The following is a 17,232-nucleotide window of genomic DNA, read 5'->3' on the forward strand; positions in this document are numbered from 1 at the left end:
TATCACCCCTTTGAACCTATACGCTGCTTCATCACTTTAAATCCCAGTAATGTACACCAACAGTGACTAATAGGGAAAGAGTTCAACACCTTTAAAAAGTAGAAAAATGTTGGGCAAGAATTAATTAATGTTGGCCTTCCTTTGCAATTGAGGAGCAGGTTGTTCTGTAACCGGTGAGCTACCGGTTAACACTCCCATTTTTCCCACCTTTTCCTGAGACACCATTTGAAGTGGTTGTTTTGGTTTGCTGTGGAGCAGAAGTGAAATTCTAAAGACTACTTGCCCACATTTGAACGTAGCAGACAGGTTTCCTTGGAGGAATAATGGCAGACACCCCTGGGTGAGTTGTAAGATCTGGTTCGTCCATCAGCCTGACAGACCTGGTGGCTGATAAAAATGTCTCTCTGCCAGCACTTGATCCCAGATCTTCCTGTCAAAGGTAGGAGGAACAAGCTACACTGGGTGAAATGAGGCAGTCTGTCAGAGCTCTAAATATTTCCAGATGCTAGAAGGCAAACTGTGGGAACATAGTTGAGAGAAAAATGAGCGTTGAGCTAGCCGTGGGACCCCTAAAAGACTATTTTTAAAGTCTACTTTGCTATACCGCTTGAATAATTAATGCTTTTAGGGCAGTAATTGTAATTTCTGAGCTGGGCCTGCAAACAGTGGTTCTTTAGTGTCAGTTTTTATGAAGGTTTTGCAGAAAAATAACAGGAAGTTGGTATTTTCAGGTTATGTATTTCATCAAATAATTTATGCTCTCTGTAGTTTTTGTGGGTCACTGGAAGAACTAGTGTCATTCAGTCATAAATATGAACTGATGGACAGGTATTAAGTTAAAATCATGCAGCAAACCTTAGATATAGACACACACTAAATGTTCAGTTCTTTCAAAGTATAGGTTCACTCATTGATGTCTAGTTTTATTCATATTTATCCTCACGAAAATAAACTAATTCATTCCAAGTACACAAGGAACATGATTCTCAAGGAAAAGTTAGAACACCCTGCCACTCATAACTACTTTGCCCCCCTCAGGCTAAAACAACCTGAGAGAGACTCTGTCAGGTTGTCGCTCTCATTAGTCCCAGTCCTTACTTTCAGCTGGAAGATATTTAAAGAGTTTTTTTTACATCTCATGCCAGTTTCAAGTCGCCCCACAGCATCTCAGTGAATCTCAGGTCTGGACTTTAAACCGGCCCACAGCCTTCCATTGACCTCTCAGCCAGTCTTTGATGTATTTTCTGGTTTGTTTTGGATCATTGTCATGTAGCAGGGTCTGATTCTGCTTCAGCTTTTATTTCCTTAAGAAAGCTCTCAGATTTTCTTCAGGCTGCCGCTCTCTGATAAATGGTAGACTTTGAGCTGACCAGGTCCTGCTGCAGCAAATCATCCCCAAACCATGACACTGCCAGCTCTGTGCTTCACAGACGCCAGTTCTTTCTCTGGAATACTGGATCTGGTTCCTGTCCAACATGTCCTCTGTTCTGGTGTCAGATCAGTTTTAGACTCATCTGTCCAAAGAACATTTTTTCAGAAGTCCCGGTCTTTGTCCTTCTGAAAAACTTTACTCTGATCTTCATGCTTCTTTTCCTCCTTTCACTCCTTCCATTAAAGTAGAACTTGTTCAGTCTCTTTCTGATTTTATTTTTAGACAGTAGTTACTATGAAGGGAAATGTAGGTGAGAAGTAGGAGAAACGAAAAACTGAAAAGGAGTAGAGCATGGAAACAAACACGAATATTTCTATATGTCATCCATATGATGACGTATAGATTAAAAGGAAAGAAAATGAATGTCTTCAAATAATCTGACAATGTTTATAGGTAACATGATCTCACAATGAACGCAATATAGTCTTACTAATATATACAAAAATAAAAATGATCAGGAAGGTGTTCCTGCTGTGAAGCATGAAGCTGAATCACTGAGTGTTAACTGAATCAAGTCTGGATCTTGTGAGGGTTGAACTTCAACAAAGCTGGTTCCATCTGTCTGCTGTGTGAAGTAAAGCTGTTAGTCAGCCACATATCATCAGACGTCATCTGAACTGAAGCCAGCAGCGCTTTAATAAAACCACTGGTACACTTTGAAATCACACCAGTGAGTTTTTGACCAACCCCCGGGCCCCGGCACCGGCCCCGGCCCCAGCCCCGGCACCTGGCCCTTGTAGGCTATCAGAGGAACATGGCTGTTGTTTCTACAGTAATTCCTCTAGGGCCAAACACACACTGAGAGGGGCCAGCTCTGCAGCGGCCCCATGCTTTACTACCGCTGTTCAACATGAGCAACCACACTCAGGCTCTTATCTCACTGTATCGTGTCTCATGCACACACACTCACACATACACACATTTTGTTTTTGTATCTTTACAAGGACTTTCATTGATTTCTATTAATTTCTACAGCCTTACCTTTACCATTACCAGGACATACCTAACGTAAACTCAGTTCACACCTTAGTCCTAAACCTAACCCATAACCCAAAAACAGCATTTGCTCTGGTGGGGACCAGGTGTTGGTCTCCACAAAGAACAGTTGGTCCCCTCAACGTAATATGTGTTAGGAAAATGGTTCCTGTATCAAGTACAAGGACACACAAGCACACACACACACACACACACACCCCCACGCACACACACACGCACGCACACACACGCACACACACACACAAGCTCTTCTTCCTCTCTGATTCTCTCAGATTGTGTAAATGATGAAAGTTAAAGTAATACTTGGAACCAACGGGGGCATCTGGCCTAATTCCAGTGCAGAATGGGATTTGATTAGTTCCTCTCTTCTTCCAGCTGTGTGTTCGTTCATGTGTGCATGTCTGCATCTCAGTGTGTGTACGTGAGTGTGTGTGTGTGTGTGTAGAGGGGAAGGAGGACTAACAGTGAAGCTTGGTAACCTCTAGCTGTCCGGCAGTTAAATGCTGACCAATAGTGAGGACACAGAGTAGCTGCTGCTCAACACCTGTCTGTCTGTTCATGTGTACAGGTATGTGTGTGTCTGTGTGTGTCTCACATTCAGAGACAGTTGTTGTTCTCCTCCTGATGCTCTTTCTCTGTCTTTAACAACCCGTTGTTTTCTGTGTGTGTCCACAGTGCCGGCCCTAAAGGAGACAACATCTATGAGTGGAGGTCCACCATCCTGGGGCCCCCGGGCTCCGTGTATGAGGGAGGAGTGTTCTTCCTGGACATCGCCTTCACACCAGACTACCCCTTCAAGCCCCCCAAGGTAGGTGGTTCCCTGCTGCTCAGCAGAGCGCCCCCTGTGTTTAAGCTGCTGCTTTGAACAAAGACACCTTTGGTTTTTTACCACATACCTGGGTCAAACTTTACTGGACTATAAACTGTCAAAGTAAATCATTACAATAAATAATAATATTGTTTTCTTGAAACCATTTTAAGTAATATCTTGACCATTTCAAAACAATGTTTGTTTGCACTCTTAAAGAGCAATAAAGTTTAATTTTGAAAAGAACACTGGAAGATATGTTAAATATCTAAAACCTCAGAAACCTTTTACAGCCAAAACATGAATAAAATGGATTATGATGTCCCTGTAAACAAAATTGGCCTTCAAAAAAATATTAATCATCACAATGGAAATTAACATTTTAACTTGTGATTCATTGATTCATTGGTTAATGCAACAGGCTCACATATATATACACTTATACATCTCGAAAAGTTATAATTTTGCATAAAAGTGCAATATTTCTTACACGTCATTTCAGTAAGTAAAACGATCCATTTGCAGAGATGTATTACACATGAAGTAAAATATTTGAAGTGATTGTTTTTTGCTATTTTAATAATGCAGTTTTTAAGTACTGTAGGAAAATATGGCACACACCTCGGCTGACTAATGATCATGAAGTTGGTATATAATTTACTGATTCCTGTTTGCTGTTCAAATCATTGAAATTATTGGCCAAAGAAGAACTAAGTTATTGCCAACTAATTGCAGAGTCTCTATTATATTTTGTAGAATATACAAACCAGGTCAGTTTGAATGTGTTACTGACCTTGAGAATGTTGGCCTCATTTAAGGGCTCTTTCACCGTTTATCAAAGACTATATATGATCACCTCTAGTTCTGTACTTTTCCATATTCGGATTGATCAAACCTGAGCTGAGCATATCCAAACTAAACAGAGATACTTTAAAGCACCCTGTGATTTGTGAAATGTTTACTTCAATTTCAGAAAACACAAAAAGGCCATCTTTTTCAGTATCAGGCAGCTCAGATATTGTCCTGCTTGAATGAAACCGTAACTAAATAACTCTGCACTGATTACTGTGTCTTCAAAACTCAGCCTTGTTTTAGAAAACCTTTATAGGGGAAGGGGAATGATTATTCTGATCTAATATATTGTCTTGTCTTTTGACCTAATCACATCATTACACCTCTAGTCTCTCTAGACCTCTAAAACTGCTCAGCTTCATGATGTACCACAACACTTGCTGCTCTAGTTCAGATTTTCGGAGCTTTTGCTGCCAGTTCCCACTGGCGCTGCCATGGAGAAGTGACATCCGGAAAGAATTTTCCTTCTGCTCATGCAGGGAAAAGCTGGCAACTGATTTCATAAAAATTTGAAGACATTTTCCTGGGAGCCTTATGTGGGTATCTAAAAAAAGATTAATTTAGCATTAATGCTGCTGAATTGGCAGCAGTGGCTTTTACAGGCGAACCATTCCAGAACACCACAGAGCATTTCTGCAATGTTTACGCTTCACTTCCTGAAAGGAAAGGAAGTGATTTCACATTCTTGTACAGCAAGTATGAAACAGTAACAGTAAAGTTTCTGCTAGCTTCGTTCAAGATTAAAGTATCTACAAAATACACCCATTGGCCTCTTTATTAGGTACACGCTTTCACTTGTTTGTAAACACAAGAAACACACTGGCCAATCACATGGCAGCTTTTCATTTTTAGAAATCTAGGCGTGGTGGAAACGACTTTCTACTGAGCATCAGGATAGGAATCGAAGAGGATGTAAGGGACTTTGAACGCAGCATGGTTGTTGGTGCCTGACAGGCTGGTTTTAGGATTTAGCCAGGAATAGTAATGAACCAGTGAAAGGAAAGGAAGTGATTTCATTCTTGTACAGCAAGTATGAAACAGTAACAGTAAAGTTTCTGCTAGCTTCTGTTCAAGATTAAAGTATCTACAAAATACACCCATTGGCCTCTTTATTAGGTACACGCTTTCACTTGTTTGTAAAACACAAGAAACACACTGGCCAATCACATGGTAGCTTTTTATTTTTAGAAATCTAGGAACGACTTTCTACTGAGCATCAGGATAGGAATCGAAGAGGATGTAAGGGACTTTGAACGCAGCATGGTTGTTGGTGCCTGACAGGCTGGTTTTAGGATTTAGCCAGGAATAGTAATGAACCAGTGAATGGACCTTCCAGAACCAGAACCAGCTGTGTTTACACTACAATCACTGGAGACACTCACTGCACTCAGAGGATCTCTATTCCCCTCAATAGCTGTGTTTCCACTCACCATGTAATTGCGTAAATTGAAACTGAAAAAATCTATTTGATTAATGGAAACACCCCAAATTTTTAAAAAACTAACAATAAAAAAAAAGCCTAATGTTTTTTGATCAAACGTTTTTGCACCAGGATGAGATGGTTTTCCAGCCGTATGGAAATAGATGTATTTCAACACTGAAATGGACACACTCTCTCTTCCATCACAGTCAGGTGATCAGCAGTCAGATTCTACTACAACTGCTACTACTACTAAATGACAACAGGAAATAGTAGGAGGCTGAAGTTGTTTTCTTTTTCAGAAAATGTGCAGCTGGCTCCACCAGAGATCTCACAGAATCTCAGTTTTCACTTTGACATGAAAAGATTTTTTTTTTGTTGTTGTAAATTTATTTGTCAAATAAAACCAATTGTTGATCATAAATGATTTGTAAAAACAATAAAAAGGGAAAACATTCACAGGGGTGAATAATTTTCAGGAGTACTGCATGTTGCCTGAAGAGTGGATTCCGGACAGTTTTTCTTCTTGGTAAACCAATTCCTCACATGAGCTGGAGTTTTTGGGCCAGTCAAAGACATTACTGACACTTCTTGTTGGGTTGCCTCCCCCTGTTCCACTGGCTGCAGCATTCAGCAGCCTTTGATTTCCTTCCAGTCAGCCTGTGGGTTTCATGTCTGTCTTTTGCTGATGCAATTGTGTGTTAGTATTTACACACTGGGCTGTCTGACAGCGGTTGCCACATCCCCTTTTTTCAAGTTCTGCTTCTTTTGTTGTTCAAAGTTTTGGTTTTATGCTATCAGACATTCTTAATTACATCTGTCGGTTAAACTGAGACATTTTAAAATAAAGGACTAGGGACATCTGGCCATGCAGCAGACCAGGGCGGTGTCCTTGGGGGTTTAGGGTATTTAGCTTTTTCAAACTGCTGTTCATTTCTGTTTTTATGCTTGAAATGGCGAGCAAACTGAGAAGCAGGAATATTTTTCCTGTAGATCTCTTCAGATAGGGGTCTTCTCATATTGACCCCATATGAACTGACGGATCCATGTAATGCTTAATTTTTTTTTTCTTTTATAAATCAACATGTACAGATGCAGACAAATGTGCTTGGTTTCTTACATCCTTTTGAAATGATTCATTTCTTTTGAAGTCAGTTAAAAGCAGCTTTATAAACCAACCCTGCCTGTGTTTAAGATGTGAACAAAATTAAGAAAGTGATTTTACCTTATAAACATACTAATATGGAGTAAACAGATTTATTATTGGTTCCCCTAAAACGGATCCTTGCATCATTGTCATATTTAACCTTAATTAGTATCACAGATAAATTCAAGCTTTTGATCAGAGATCTATCATACTTAAAAGGAAAGCCCAGGAACTCAGAATGAAATTCATACATGTTTATGTTCAAAGTGAAGACTTCAAGATCCTCTCCAAGCAGCCTCATGGTCCTGTGTTTACTGTTGCTAATACCATTGGAAAGGCTAAGGTTTCTAGTTCTGCAGCCGACCAGCAAGGAAGTGGAAACAAGAAGAAATATAACCTAAGACAGACGGTGTGGATGGTGAAATGGAATCAAGAAAACCATCCAAAATTATACAGAGTGAACTCCAAGAGCAAGTTATGTAACTTTCTGATAGCACCGTCCATCACGTTATAAACCATAATAGATTCTGGTTTCATTCACTCATTCACTTTCTTTTGATTCTATGGAAAAATACCCCAAAGAAACCCCAAAAAGCCAAACTGGAATTCACCATGTCTGATACACAACTCCAACAACTGTAGAGACATCAGAGTAGTTCTGTAGGTCACAGGAGTTGTACGTGTACTGGAAGTCTGAAGTGAACAGAGTGAAAAGGAATGGTGAGGGTACAGTGCCCTGTGGTGCTCCTGTACTTCTAACCACCTGGTTAGACACACAGTCCTTCAGTCTCACAAACTGTAGTCTGTTTGTCAACTTCAGTTTGTGAGACTGTGAGACAGTCTGCACAGGTCTTCAGGACTCTGCTAACCAAAGTTTACAGTTAAAACACTTTTACTGAGTTTTGGTCTAAAACGATGTACATCCCTGTGAATCATTTGCCCACAAAATGAAGAGTCTTGATTCAATATTAAAAACCAAGTTAATAAACAGAACTTGGAAATAAGTTGAAAAAATTAGTAGCTCATTTTTTGATAATCAGGTGAAGGGATGCAGAATTCTGGTGCTAGAAACTCATACAAAAGTTTGTACAGATGAATAATAACATTTATCTGGGACTCAATAATACATTAAATTCCTTGTGTGGGGGTAAGAGGAGCTTCTTAGGTGAAGAATAGTATAAAATAATTGAGAACTACTAGTTTACAGTGACCTTAGACCTGGGAAGTTAAGAGATGAACAACGGGGCATATTTGAGGGAAAAATGTGTTGAGGGAAAGTATTATTTCTTGCGAGAGCGCAACCTGATGATTCACCAGGAGCTAATTGTACCGTATTGTGCAATGGAGGGAACTTCTGACAGCTTTAACTTGTGGAGGCTGTGGTGAACTCTCTGTCACACTGGACCTCCTGTCGCTGATGGTGTAAACCCACATGTAGGTGGTTAGCACAAATCAGCCATTATGGTCTCCTTTTTGAAATCACTATACCTTAATTGCAGTCATTCCTGTTTGTGGTTAATGTTGGTTTCTGACCAATCAGTAAGATGACTCATTCACTTTCTTTTGAGCCCTTCTCTGCTATGTATGCTGTCATGTATTACTGCTTTGCCTTGCTGTGTCTCAGCAGCACAGTTGGACAGTGTAAACTAGGATCAGTGTTAACAAGCCAAGTAACCCAAGCTTTTGGTATATAAAGAAAAACCTAAGTCCTTTCTCTAGACTCGTGAGTTTGTTTTGGTTTTATTTACCCAGGATGTAGTCCACTTCCTGTTTTTGGAGCAGCCTCCAGTTCACTTGGCATTCATATATCCTTTCAAACCACACCAGAGTTCACTTAAACCAAAGTCAGACTGAGTTGTCTTCTTTGGTCTGCATGAGTGTTCGACTAATTCATACCTCCCCAAACCAACCGGACTATCTAGGCAAACGAAATGGAGTTGGATTAAAGTAGACTAAACAAGGCTGAGGTGAATGCATCCTTACACAGGTGTATTAAGAGAAAGTTTGATGTGTGTTATATTCCTGTCTGTAGCCCAGTGGATTTGACCTGCAGTCGTAAGCCCACCCAGAGGAGCCTGTCTTCTGCTCCAGAAGCCACTTTCCTGGCTGCCTGTGCAGAGGGGAAGCTGAGCTCATCGAAGCTTTTGGCCTCCTGCTGTCTTGTTTTTCCAGTGAGGCTGTGAGATCTGCCGTCCAGCAACTTGGGGGCCAATCAGACAGAAGCAGCTGCTCCCTTCATTGGCTCACTCACTGAAGGAAACGGTTAAGATTGACACCAATACACTTAGGTGGAGGCTGAGGACAAACAGGACATTACCTACACAGGTTTCCTTCAGACCCTCAGTGGCTGAGGGATTATCCTCCTCTAACATTACATCCCTCCGCTAATTTCATTTGTCACGCCTTTGACCTAAAGCACAGTTTTCACATGGTTTCCTTCTGTGAGAGATGCATTTTGTTTTCAAATGAGGTTGTTTAACACTTCATGGAATGCAATGAAGCAAGCGTGGCTCAATCTGTTACCTCCGTTTAAACTAAACTGTTTTCATCTGTTTTATTGTTACAGTTATCAGCTGTGATTCTGTTTGGTTCATTTTTATTATTTGTCCAGATGACTGCGGAGTGTGTGTATCGGGTAGGAAGAGGACTGAGAGAGCGCCTAACGTAGATTTGTGGTTGATCCCTGAGCTGAAACCAGACACGTGAAAAGATTATTAAATATGTTTCTGACATAATTATCTTAATCTAAACTCATATTTTACACAGCTGTTCATTTTATTTGTTTGATGAAAATGTGATAGAAAAAATTGTAAATGATAGTTGGAATAAAAAGCTAGTTTTAATACATTTTACTGTGATTTTATTTTCTTAGAGCTGCACAGTGTATAGATTTGCAGAATCACTCTTTACTTAAACAAGCACTTGGTTGAAATTAAGGGTGTATTTGCTGCAGCCCTGTTTAGTCAAACCCCAGTTGGTTTGGTAGAAAGTCCGCTTGGTCTGGTTTGTTTGACACAGAGCAGTAAAAGTGCACTGCTGTGGGTGGAAATGAAAAAAAAAAATGTTGCAACCGAGTCTAGCAGACTGTGAAGTGTGAAAACACCCTGACTATAGAACAGTCACTATTATGAAATGTTTACCACTGTTCTTAAAAGTCTCAGTTTTAAAGTGACTAGGGTATTTTTCTGGTGTAGCTCCAGTAGTTCCAAGTCCTTCCAATGAAATGTATTGATGACGTCACTGTGATGATCTCTTTGGTTTACTGTGTGGTTCCTCCAGGAACACGGCGTAGATCTCAGGATGGCGCAGCACCGCCATGGTTAACACCAACAAACTCATGTTGAAATCAAACGTCTGGTCGTTCCACTAGACACTACTACTGACTCAGCAGATTGAACGATTTAAGATATTTTCTAGTCAACGCCAAAGACGATGTCGAGGTGACTAGTCTTTGTGACGCCATAGCAACGCAAGACGCAAAGCTTTGGAGTAACGACAGGCTTTATTACTTTCACGGAAAAATACGGCATTTACACAGAACAGCAACAAGTGAAACAACAAAACATCGGGATAGTTTATGATAAATAAGCTGGAAACCAACATTCAAAAGGAAACGCACATCTTTTAGATGGCATTACCACAGATCTTTATTTAATCAGCAACATAACATCATAATGTATTAGTTAGATCGTCGTGACAAAGACACTCGTGGCTAAGTGACATCCTTAGCGGGAAGGGGGCGAGTTTTAGACGGCTCGTGTTTTGTAGTTGACTGCAGCTGCAACTCCATCTCCTTTTAAAAACACTGTAAAACCACAAATATGCATCCATCTACATATCATTTAAACTAATGTATTAACTTATTTTTCTTGTGTCTTGTGACGTATACTGTGCTGTCAGATCAGCACAGGCTGTCACCACCGGCAATCACATGACTGCGACTAGTCGACATGAAATGTAAAAACTCGCGAGACGTCCGAGAGTCGACTAGTCGACTAGTCCACTAATTGGTTCAACCCCTATTCACTGTCCTGTTCACTGTCCTGTACTCTGTCCTGTACACTGTCCTGTTCACTGTCCTGTACTCTGTCCTGTTCACTGTCCTGTTCACTGTCCTGTACTCTGTCCTGTACTCTGTCCTGTTCACTGTCCTGTACTCTGTCCTGTTCACTGTCCTGTACTCTGTCCTGTACTGTGTCCTGTTCACTGTCCTGTACTCTGTCCTGTTCACTGTCCTGTTCACTGTCCTGTACTCTGTCCTGTTCACTGTCCTGTTCACTGTCCTGTACTCTGACCTGTTCACTGTCCTGTTCACTGTCCTGTACTCTGTCCTGTTCACTGTCCTGTTCACTGTCCTGTACTCTGTCCTGTTCACTGTCCTGTACTCTGTCCTGTTCACTGTCCTGTACTCTGTCCTGTTCACTGTCCTGTACTCTGTCCTGTTCACTGTCCTGTACTCTGTCCTGTACTCTGTCCTGTTCACTGTCCTGTACTCTGTCCTGTTCACTGTCCTGTACTCTGTCCTGTTCACTGTCCTGTACTCTGTCCTGTTCACTGTCCTGTACTCTGTCCTGTTCACTGTCCTGTACTCTGTCCTGTTCACTGTCCTGTACTCTGTCCTGTTCACTGTCCTGTACTCTGTCCTGTTCACTGTCCTGTACTCTGTCCTGTTCACTGTCCTGTACTCTGTCCTGTTCACTGTCCTGTACTCTGTCCTGTACTCTGTCCTGTTCACTGTCCTGTACTCTGTCCTGTACTCTGTCCTGTTCACTGTCCTGTACTCTGTCCTGTTCACTGTCCTGTACTCTGTCCTGTACTCTGTCCTGTACTCTCTCCCAGCTGCCTATCATCAGTTTCCTACCAGGGAGGGTTTTGAACAGCAGGTTGATTAGCTTCTTCTGAGGAGAAGATGTGAAGGAAGGAATGGAGGAGGAGCTAGCCTGTCCAAATTAGCAGAGGTCAAAGGTGACTCTTTAACGATGCGGTGCTCTGCATGCTGATGTCAGGATCTGCTGTGCTCTGTTTACTTCAGCGCTGATTACAACAGATCCCCAGGGACCATTAGCTTCACCTTCACACTGCGGAGTGCGAGGTGTGTGTCATTGACTCGGAGGCAGCAGCCTTTCCTGTCCACAGGGGGCCTTTACTTCATCTGGCTTTAACTGTGCAGGTTTTTCTCGGAAACATGTAGTCTTGAGTTATTTGGACAGATTGGACCTTTTGTGACCAAGTGTCTTCTTCCTGTTTCCATCTAAAGTAACGTGCTGCAGGTTTTGCACTAAGAAGACTCCTTCCTCTAATCATGGACTCTGTGTGTCATCAGGTGACGTTCCGCACCAGGATCTACCACTGCAACATCAACAGCCAGGGGGTGATCTGCCTGGACATCCTGAAGGACAACTGGAGTCCTGCCCTCACCATCTCCAAGGTCCTGCTGTCCATCTGCTCCCTGCTCACCGACTGCAACCCTGGTGAGATCCTCAGCTCCCTCTGACCAGCCTGACTCACATGTTTTCTGTGTTGATTATGTTTTTACTGATGCTGCAGCTTAAAAGTACTCATTTTTCAGCACCGTTTTATTTATTTATTTTTTATTTTTTGAAAAAAAGGTGCTATTTTTTTAAGCTGTATTCTTTGCACAAAAGAAATTTAAATTTCTGCACACAATCTTCCCAAAACATACATTTTAACATAGCTAATATTTAAAGTGCAAATAACATTTTTTGTAAGGTGCTTTATGACCTTAAGGCAAATCAGATCATGTCCTGTGAGGTCAAAGTGCAAAAGAAAAAATCCTTATTGGTCATTCAAGTTAACATGAACTAAACATTTTTGAAAAAAAGAAAAGGCAAATGTTAGTGTTTAGTGTCACACATGATTTCATCTTGCAGGTTCAGTTGTGAGCACATTGTAAAACAGGAAGTTAAATTAGAAGGAGGCTGAGAGGATTGGTCAGAGTTTAGCAGAGTAGCAGTGATTGGTCAGACAGGGAGTAAACTGAAAACATGATTTGTGGAAATGTTGTAATGACTTGATAATAACCAGTCTGTGGAAAATTTGTGAATGTTGAGTGTGTTTGCATTAGTAGTTGTGATCACAACTTCCTGTAGTGACTGATATTTTCTCTTCAGTCTGGCTCTGTCCAGACGGAGCTCCGCTGCACTGTAACTGTAACTGTAACCTGGCATCAGAGGAGACGGTAAACCTCCTGTTGGCCTCTTTGACTCCCTTACCTCCATTTACACATTGATCTTCTGACAATGTGACCTCTGACCCCTCCCAGTGAGTTCTAAGCAGCTGAACTGGAAACGGCCGTCTGTTTAATGAGCCTGCATGAGAGGCAGTGAAATGATACACCAACAGGCCTGAGATCCTGACCAGAGCCATGAAGGCCTGAGATCCTGACCAGAGCCATGAAGGCCTCAGGTCCAAGCAGCAGCAGCAGCAGCAGCCTGCAGTGAGGAGAGGACTTGATTAAAAATCACCCAGAGCTGCTCAGGGGTTCTCAGTCTGGAAACACTTTGGGTATGATTTCTAGATTTTCTAGGACTAAACAAAAATAAAGTTTAAAAATCTGGACAACAGACTTCCACAATGCCCTGCTTAGTATCTGAAAATTTTTTTCCATTCTCTTCTCTGTTATGTGCTTCCTTTGTGTATTCCTTTCTTCCTCCTTTTACTTCTAGTTTGTTCTTATGTTCTTTCCTTCCTTATGGCTTTCTTGATTTCCTGATGTCCATCCATCCTTCTGTCTTTTCTTCCTTGTGTCTTTCCTTAATTCCTTGTGTCCTTTCTTTATTTTACTGTCTCCCTTCCCATGTTTCAAACTGACTTATTGTCAGTAGGCCAATTTTGCTGGATGATAAAATGTCCTAAATTACAATATTATTGTAATTTTGAGATAATTTTCATATAGCATTATTAGTATTAGTAATAATAATAATTAAAGTACACCCTGTCAAAGTCCAAAAGACTTGAATTTCTAAAGAACATTTAACACTGGAACTGCAAAACATTATAAATATCAAGTGGTGTTAAATGGGAGCATCTCTTTAGTGAATTGTCCAAATGAAAATGATCAACCTCATTTAATTTTTCATATGATTAGTTAATTAGTTTATCATATCAGGGTTAGCATGTGTTTCGCTGCAGAATGTTGGTTCTTACCTTGCTTATCAGCTGTAATGTTGGTGCTCTGTTCAGCCTTGTTGTCATGGGGAACAGTTTTCTTCCCTGTGTTCCCTCGGTTTAAACAGCTCCTGATATTGAGCTTAACTAAGTTTGATCCACCCAGAGCTGGCTGGGCTTCCTGAACACCACCCAGAGGACTGTTACCAGCCTGCCTCAGCAGGACTGGTCAGAACCAATGAACATGATGAGTTCAGTTGTGTACAGATAAGTCCAGATGCACAACTTCTCTTTGCATCTTAACTTATTTTCCTCTAGGAAGAAGCCGACGGTCCAGTAACGTTCTATAAAGCGTTAACTTTGTGTCCCTGCACCTGAATCAGTATTTAACTGGGACCTACTGGATAAACACACTCCAGTAAGAGGCTAGCAGCGTTCACTGGGCACACATTAACATTTAGAAAGTTATGGCTGGCTTCTGGAAGAGTTGGACGTTATTATGGAGCAGGTAGCATCACCGCTAGCCTGGTGCTGAGCTGCCCATCCACCTTCTGTCTGCTGCTCTAAAGTCATGCACTGAGTGGAAGGGGAGGTAAGAGCTGAGGCAGGGGGGCGACCTGAAGTGATGCCTGATTGGAACGGGAACTCTGAGTTCTTTTTGTCCTCTCTGTGACAAACTAGGCAGCTAAATGAGAACTGGGTTTTCTCTCCTCCTTAATGAGTTCAGATCCTGTTCATATCCACTTGGATCATTTCCTAACACTCAATAAACTGAAGGCCTCTAACCAGTGGAAACAACAAGAACTGTGCTGTTTTTAAACTTGAAGGAATTATTTTTTTTTACTAAAAGCATAAAACAACTTAGTAAATAACTTTCTGTTTAGCTGCTGACAAATAATTTACACATTAAATATTGTAATGAACTGCAATACTAATTAAAATTAAATATTAAACATGATCAGTGTGAAAAGATGCTCTATTTCTAACAAAATATTCTGTATTTTCAGATAGTTACGCTCATGTATGACAAGAAATGTGACTTTTGTTACTTGATCACAGATTATAACTTTATCAAGTAAGGTTGAGTCAGCAGTGAGAGCTACTGCCACCTGTAGGTTGGAGTTAGCATCACTTAAACCCAATGTTTTTGACCATTTTTGCTGAAAATTTGGAATAAAGTCACAATTATGCATTAACACAAAAAAGTGGAGGGACTGATTGATGTACTATATAGATATAATCTGCTTTAATGTGACTGATAAAATTATATTTATGTACACTGCTGTTCCAGAGTCTAGTGGGCCACACAGAAAGCTACGGCGGGCCGGACTTAACCCCCGAGCCTCGAGTTTGACACGTGGAGAAAGCAGATTCAGGTGATAAACTGTGAAAGCAGCTGTTGCCATGGTGACCCTGGTGTTTGTTTTGCAGCGGACCCCCTGGTGGGAAGCATCGCCACACAGTACCTGACCAACAGAGCAGAGCACGACAGGATAGCCAAACAGTGGACCAAACGCTACGCCACATAGAGCCACGCTCACCCAACGTCATGTCCAACAATTCTCTACGGAATCATCCACCCCTACACCCCACCTACACCCCCACCCCGCTGACATATGAACTGTTCTTTGTTCCATGCTGACTTGAAAAGCTTCTTTTTATACAAAGAGTCTATTGGGATTGTATTTTCCAATACACTGAATGTTGATATGGTCATGAAAAGCTTTAATACCGTTATTGTTCTTGTTGATGTTGCTGTTCTTAATGCATTGTTTATACCATGGTTGCCACTCTGGCCATGTCCTTTATTGTGTGTGTGTGCGCGTGAGTACTATCCATGGGTCATGTGATGTAAAAATGTTCATACTGAGTGAGAGTGTGTGTGTGCGCGTGTGTGTGTGTGAGAGTGGTTTTCTGTTTCCGGTCAGTAATAGTGCATGGCGTCTGGATGTGTGTTCATACAGTGTCGTCATGGTATCCGTTGTGTTCCTGCAGACTTGTGGCATGGACTGAGCTCATCATCATGTATGACATTAGGTGTTAGTTTGCTGTACATTTATTGCCTTGTGGGAATACATAGTGAATTAAACACTGGCTGTAATGTGACAGTTTGTCTCCGTCTGCTGTTTTTCTTCCGATTGGCTCGTCTCCGAGCCCACTTCCTGTCTGAGATGAGCCTTCGCCAGCTCATCTCAGAGGAGAGACTGATTTAGTGGCGAAACCTTTCACTTTACTTGGATTATTTGCCACTGCTTCATATTTATGTTCTGCTGAATCGACTTGGTGCTGCCGAGTCTCGCAGCAGCTGAAGCTGTCCTGGACTTCAGTCCCACGGTTACGTAACGGGTTTTCCCACGTCCTGTCCGCTCCGTCTGGTGCGCCTCAGGAAAAACCGATTTCTCTCATTCCATTCAAAAAGTCAAACCCATGTAGAGGTTTTTTAATACACTGTGACTTTGTTTAATTCGCTTCTGCTGAGGATTATGGCTTAAAGCTGAAATTCAGTTACTGTGAGAATTACATATGACCAATTTTATACTAACTTAATATAGAAATACATTGCTGTCACCTAAAGCACCATGGGAGACCTGACAGATGGCATTATGGGTTACAATCTGACTGTTCAGAGTTCTTTAGCTAAAAATTTCTATGGAAAGTTGAGTTTAAAAAAACTTGCACAAGTAACAATAATTGCAACAGTGAGACGATTGCCAGAATTGAAAGAAACCCTTTTAAAACTGCAGTATGTGACTGTTATTAAAACAAAGTTGTTGTATTTTTGCAGTTATGAAAACTGTTTATATCCTGACTGTATAGAATGAGTGAGACAGATAACTTGGAAAAAATTTAGTTCCTCTGCTTCCTCCTTGGTAAGTTAGTTTTCTGCCGTTAGCACGCTGAGCAGCATAGATAAGCATGATTGACAGCGCCAGTGAAGCTGTAGACGAGTATTTACTTATCTCTAGTTAAGAGAGAGCTACTGTTGACCCTTTCATTTGTCGTCTGTAATAAACAGAAAAAGTCATCTAGAAGATTTTATCTGCTGTTTCTTTATTCAAAATGTCAAAATTTTCCCGTAAGGCAGCAAGAAAGAAAGTGTTGAAAAGAATTGAATTGAATTGAATAAAGCAACTGTTGAGCAAGGATTTACACACTGGGGTTTAATGCGGACCGTGTGTGTGTGTTGCACTAAGCAAACTCACACTTGCTGTTGACCCTCTTCACAGCAGCCACACTCACCTTGTTGTGAGCAAGAGGCGCCGCTTTGCTGTGGTTTCACTCTCTAACCGCCTTGCAGAATCAGCAGAGTGGAGCAACAGTGGCAGAGTTAATTATGGTTGACACATCAGGAGGAGGGGGGCAGAGTGAACCTCCCTGCCCCCTCCTCATCCTCCCTGTGCTGCAGCAGAAAGACTGAAGCAGAAAGGAGAAGTCAGTCATGCTTGGAT

At 41.3% G+C, this 17,232-nt stretch overlaps 1 protein-coding gene across 2 annotated transcripts in view; it reads left to right on the top strand.

Annotated features, from left to right (window-relative positions):
• LOC122843607 (ubiquitin-conjugating enzyme E2 E2-like) overlaps positions 1-15,889 on the top strand; it is a 48,894-nt gene extending 33,005 nt beyond the window's left edge. For both annotated transcript variants that reach the window (XM_044138463.1, XM_044138464.1), the window contains exons 4-6: positions 3,104-3,236; positions 11,979-12,126; positions 15,215-15,889. In XM_044138463.1, coding sequence (XP_043994398.1) covers positions 3,104-3,236; positions 11,979-12,126; positions 15,215-15,312 — 379 coding nt within the window. In that variant the 3' untranslated portion in view covers positions 15,313-15,889. The remainder of the gene's footprint in view (positions 1-3,103; positions 3,237-11,978; positions 12,127-15,214) is intronic.
• The last annotated feature ends 1,343 nt before the right edge of the window (positions 15,890-17,232 follow it).

The sequence above is a fragment of the Gambusia affinis genome, linkage group LG14 (assembly GCF_019740435.1).
Source record: "Gambusia affinis linkage group LG14, SWU_Gaff_1.0, whole genome shotgun sequence".
Lineage (NCBI taxonomy): Eukaryota > Metazoa > Chordata > Actinopteri > Cyprinodontiformes > Poeciliidae > Gambusia > Gambusia affinis.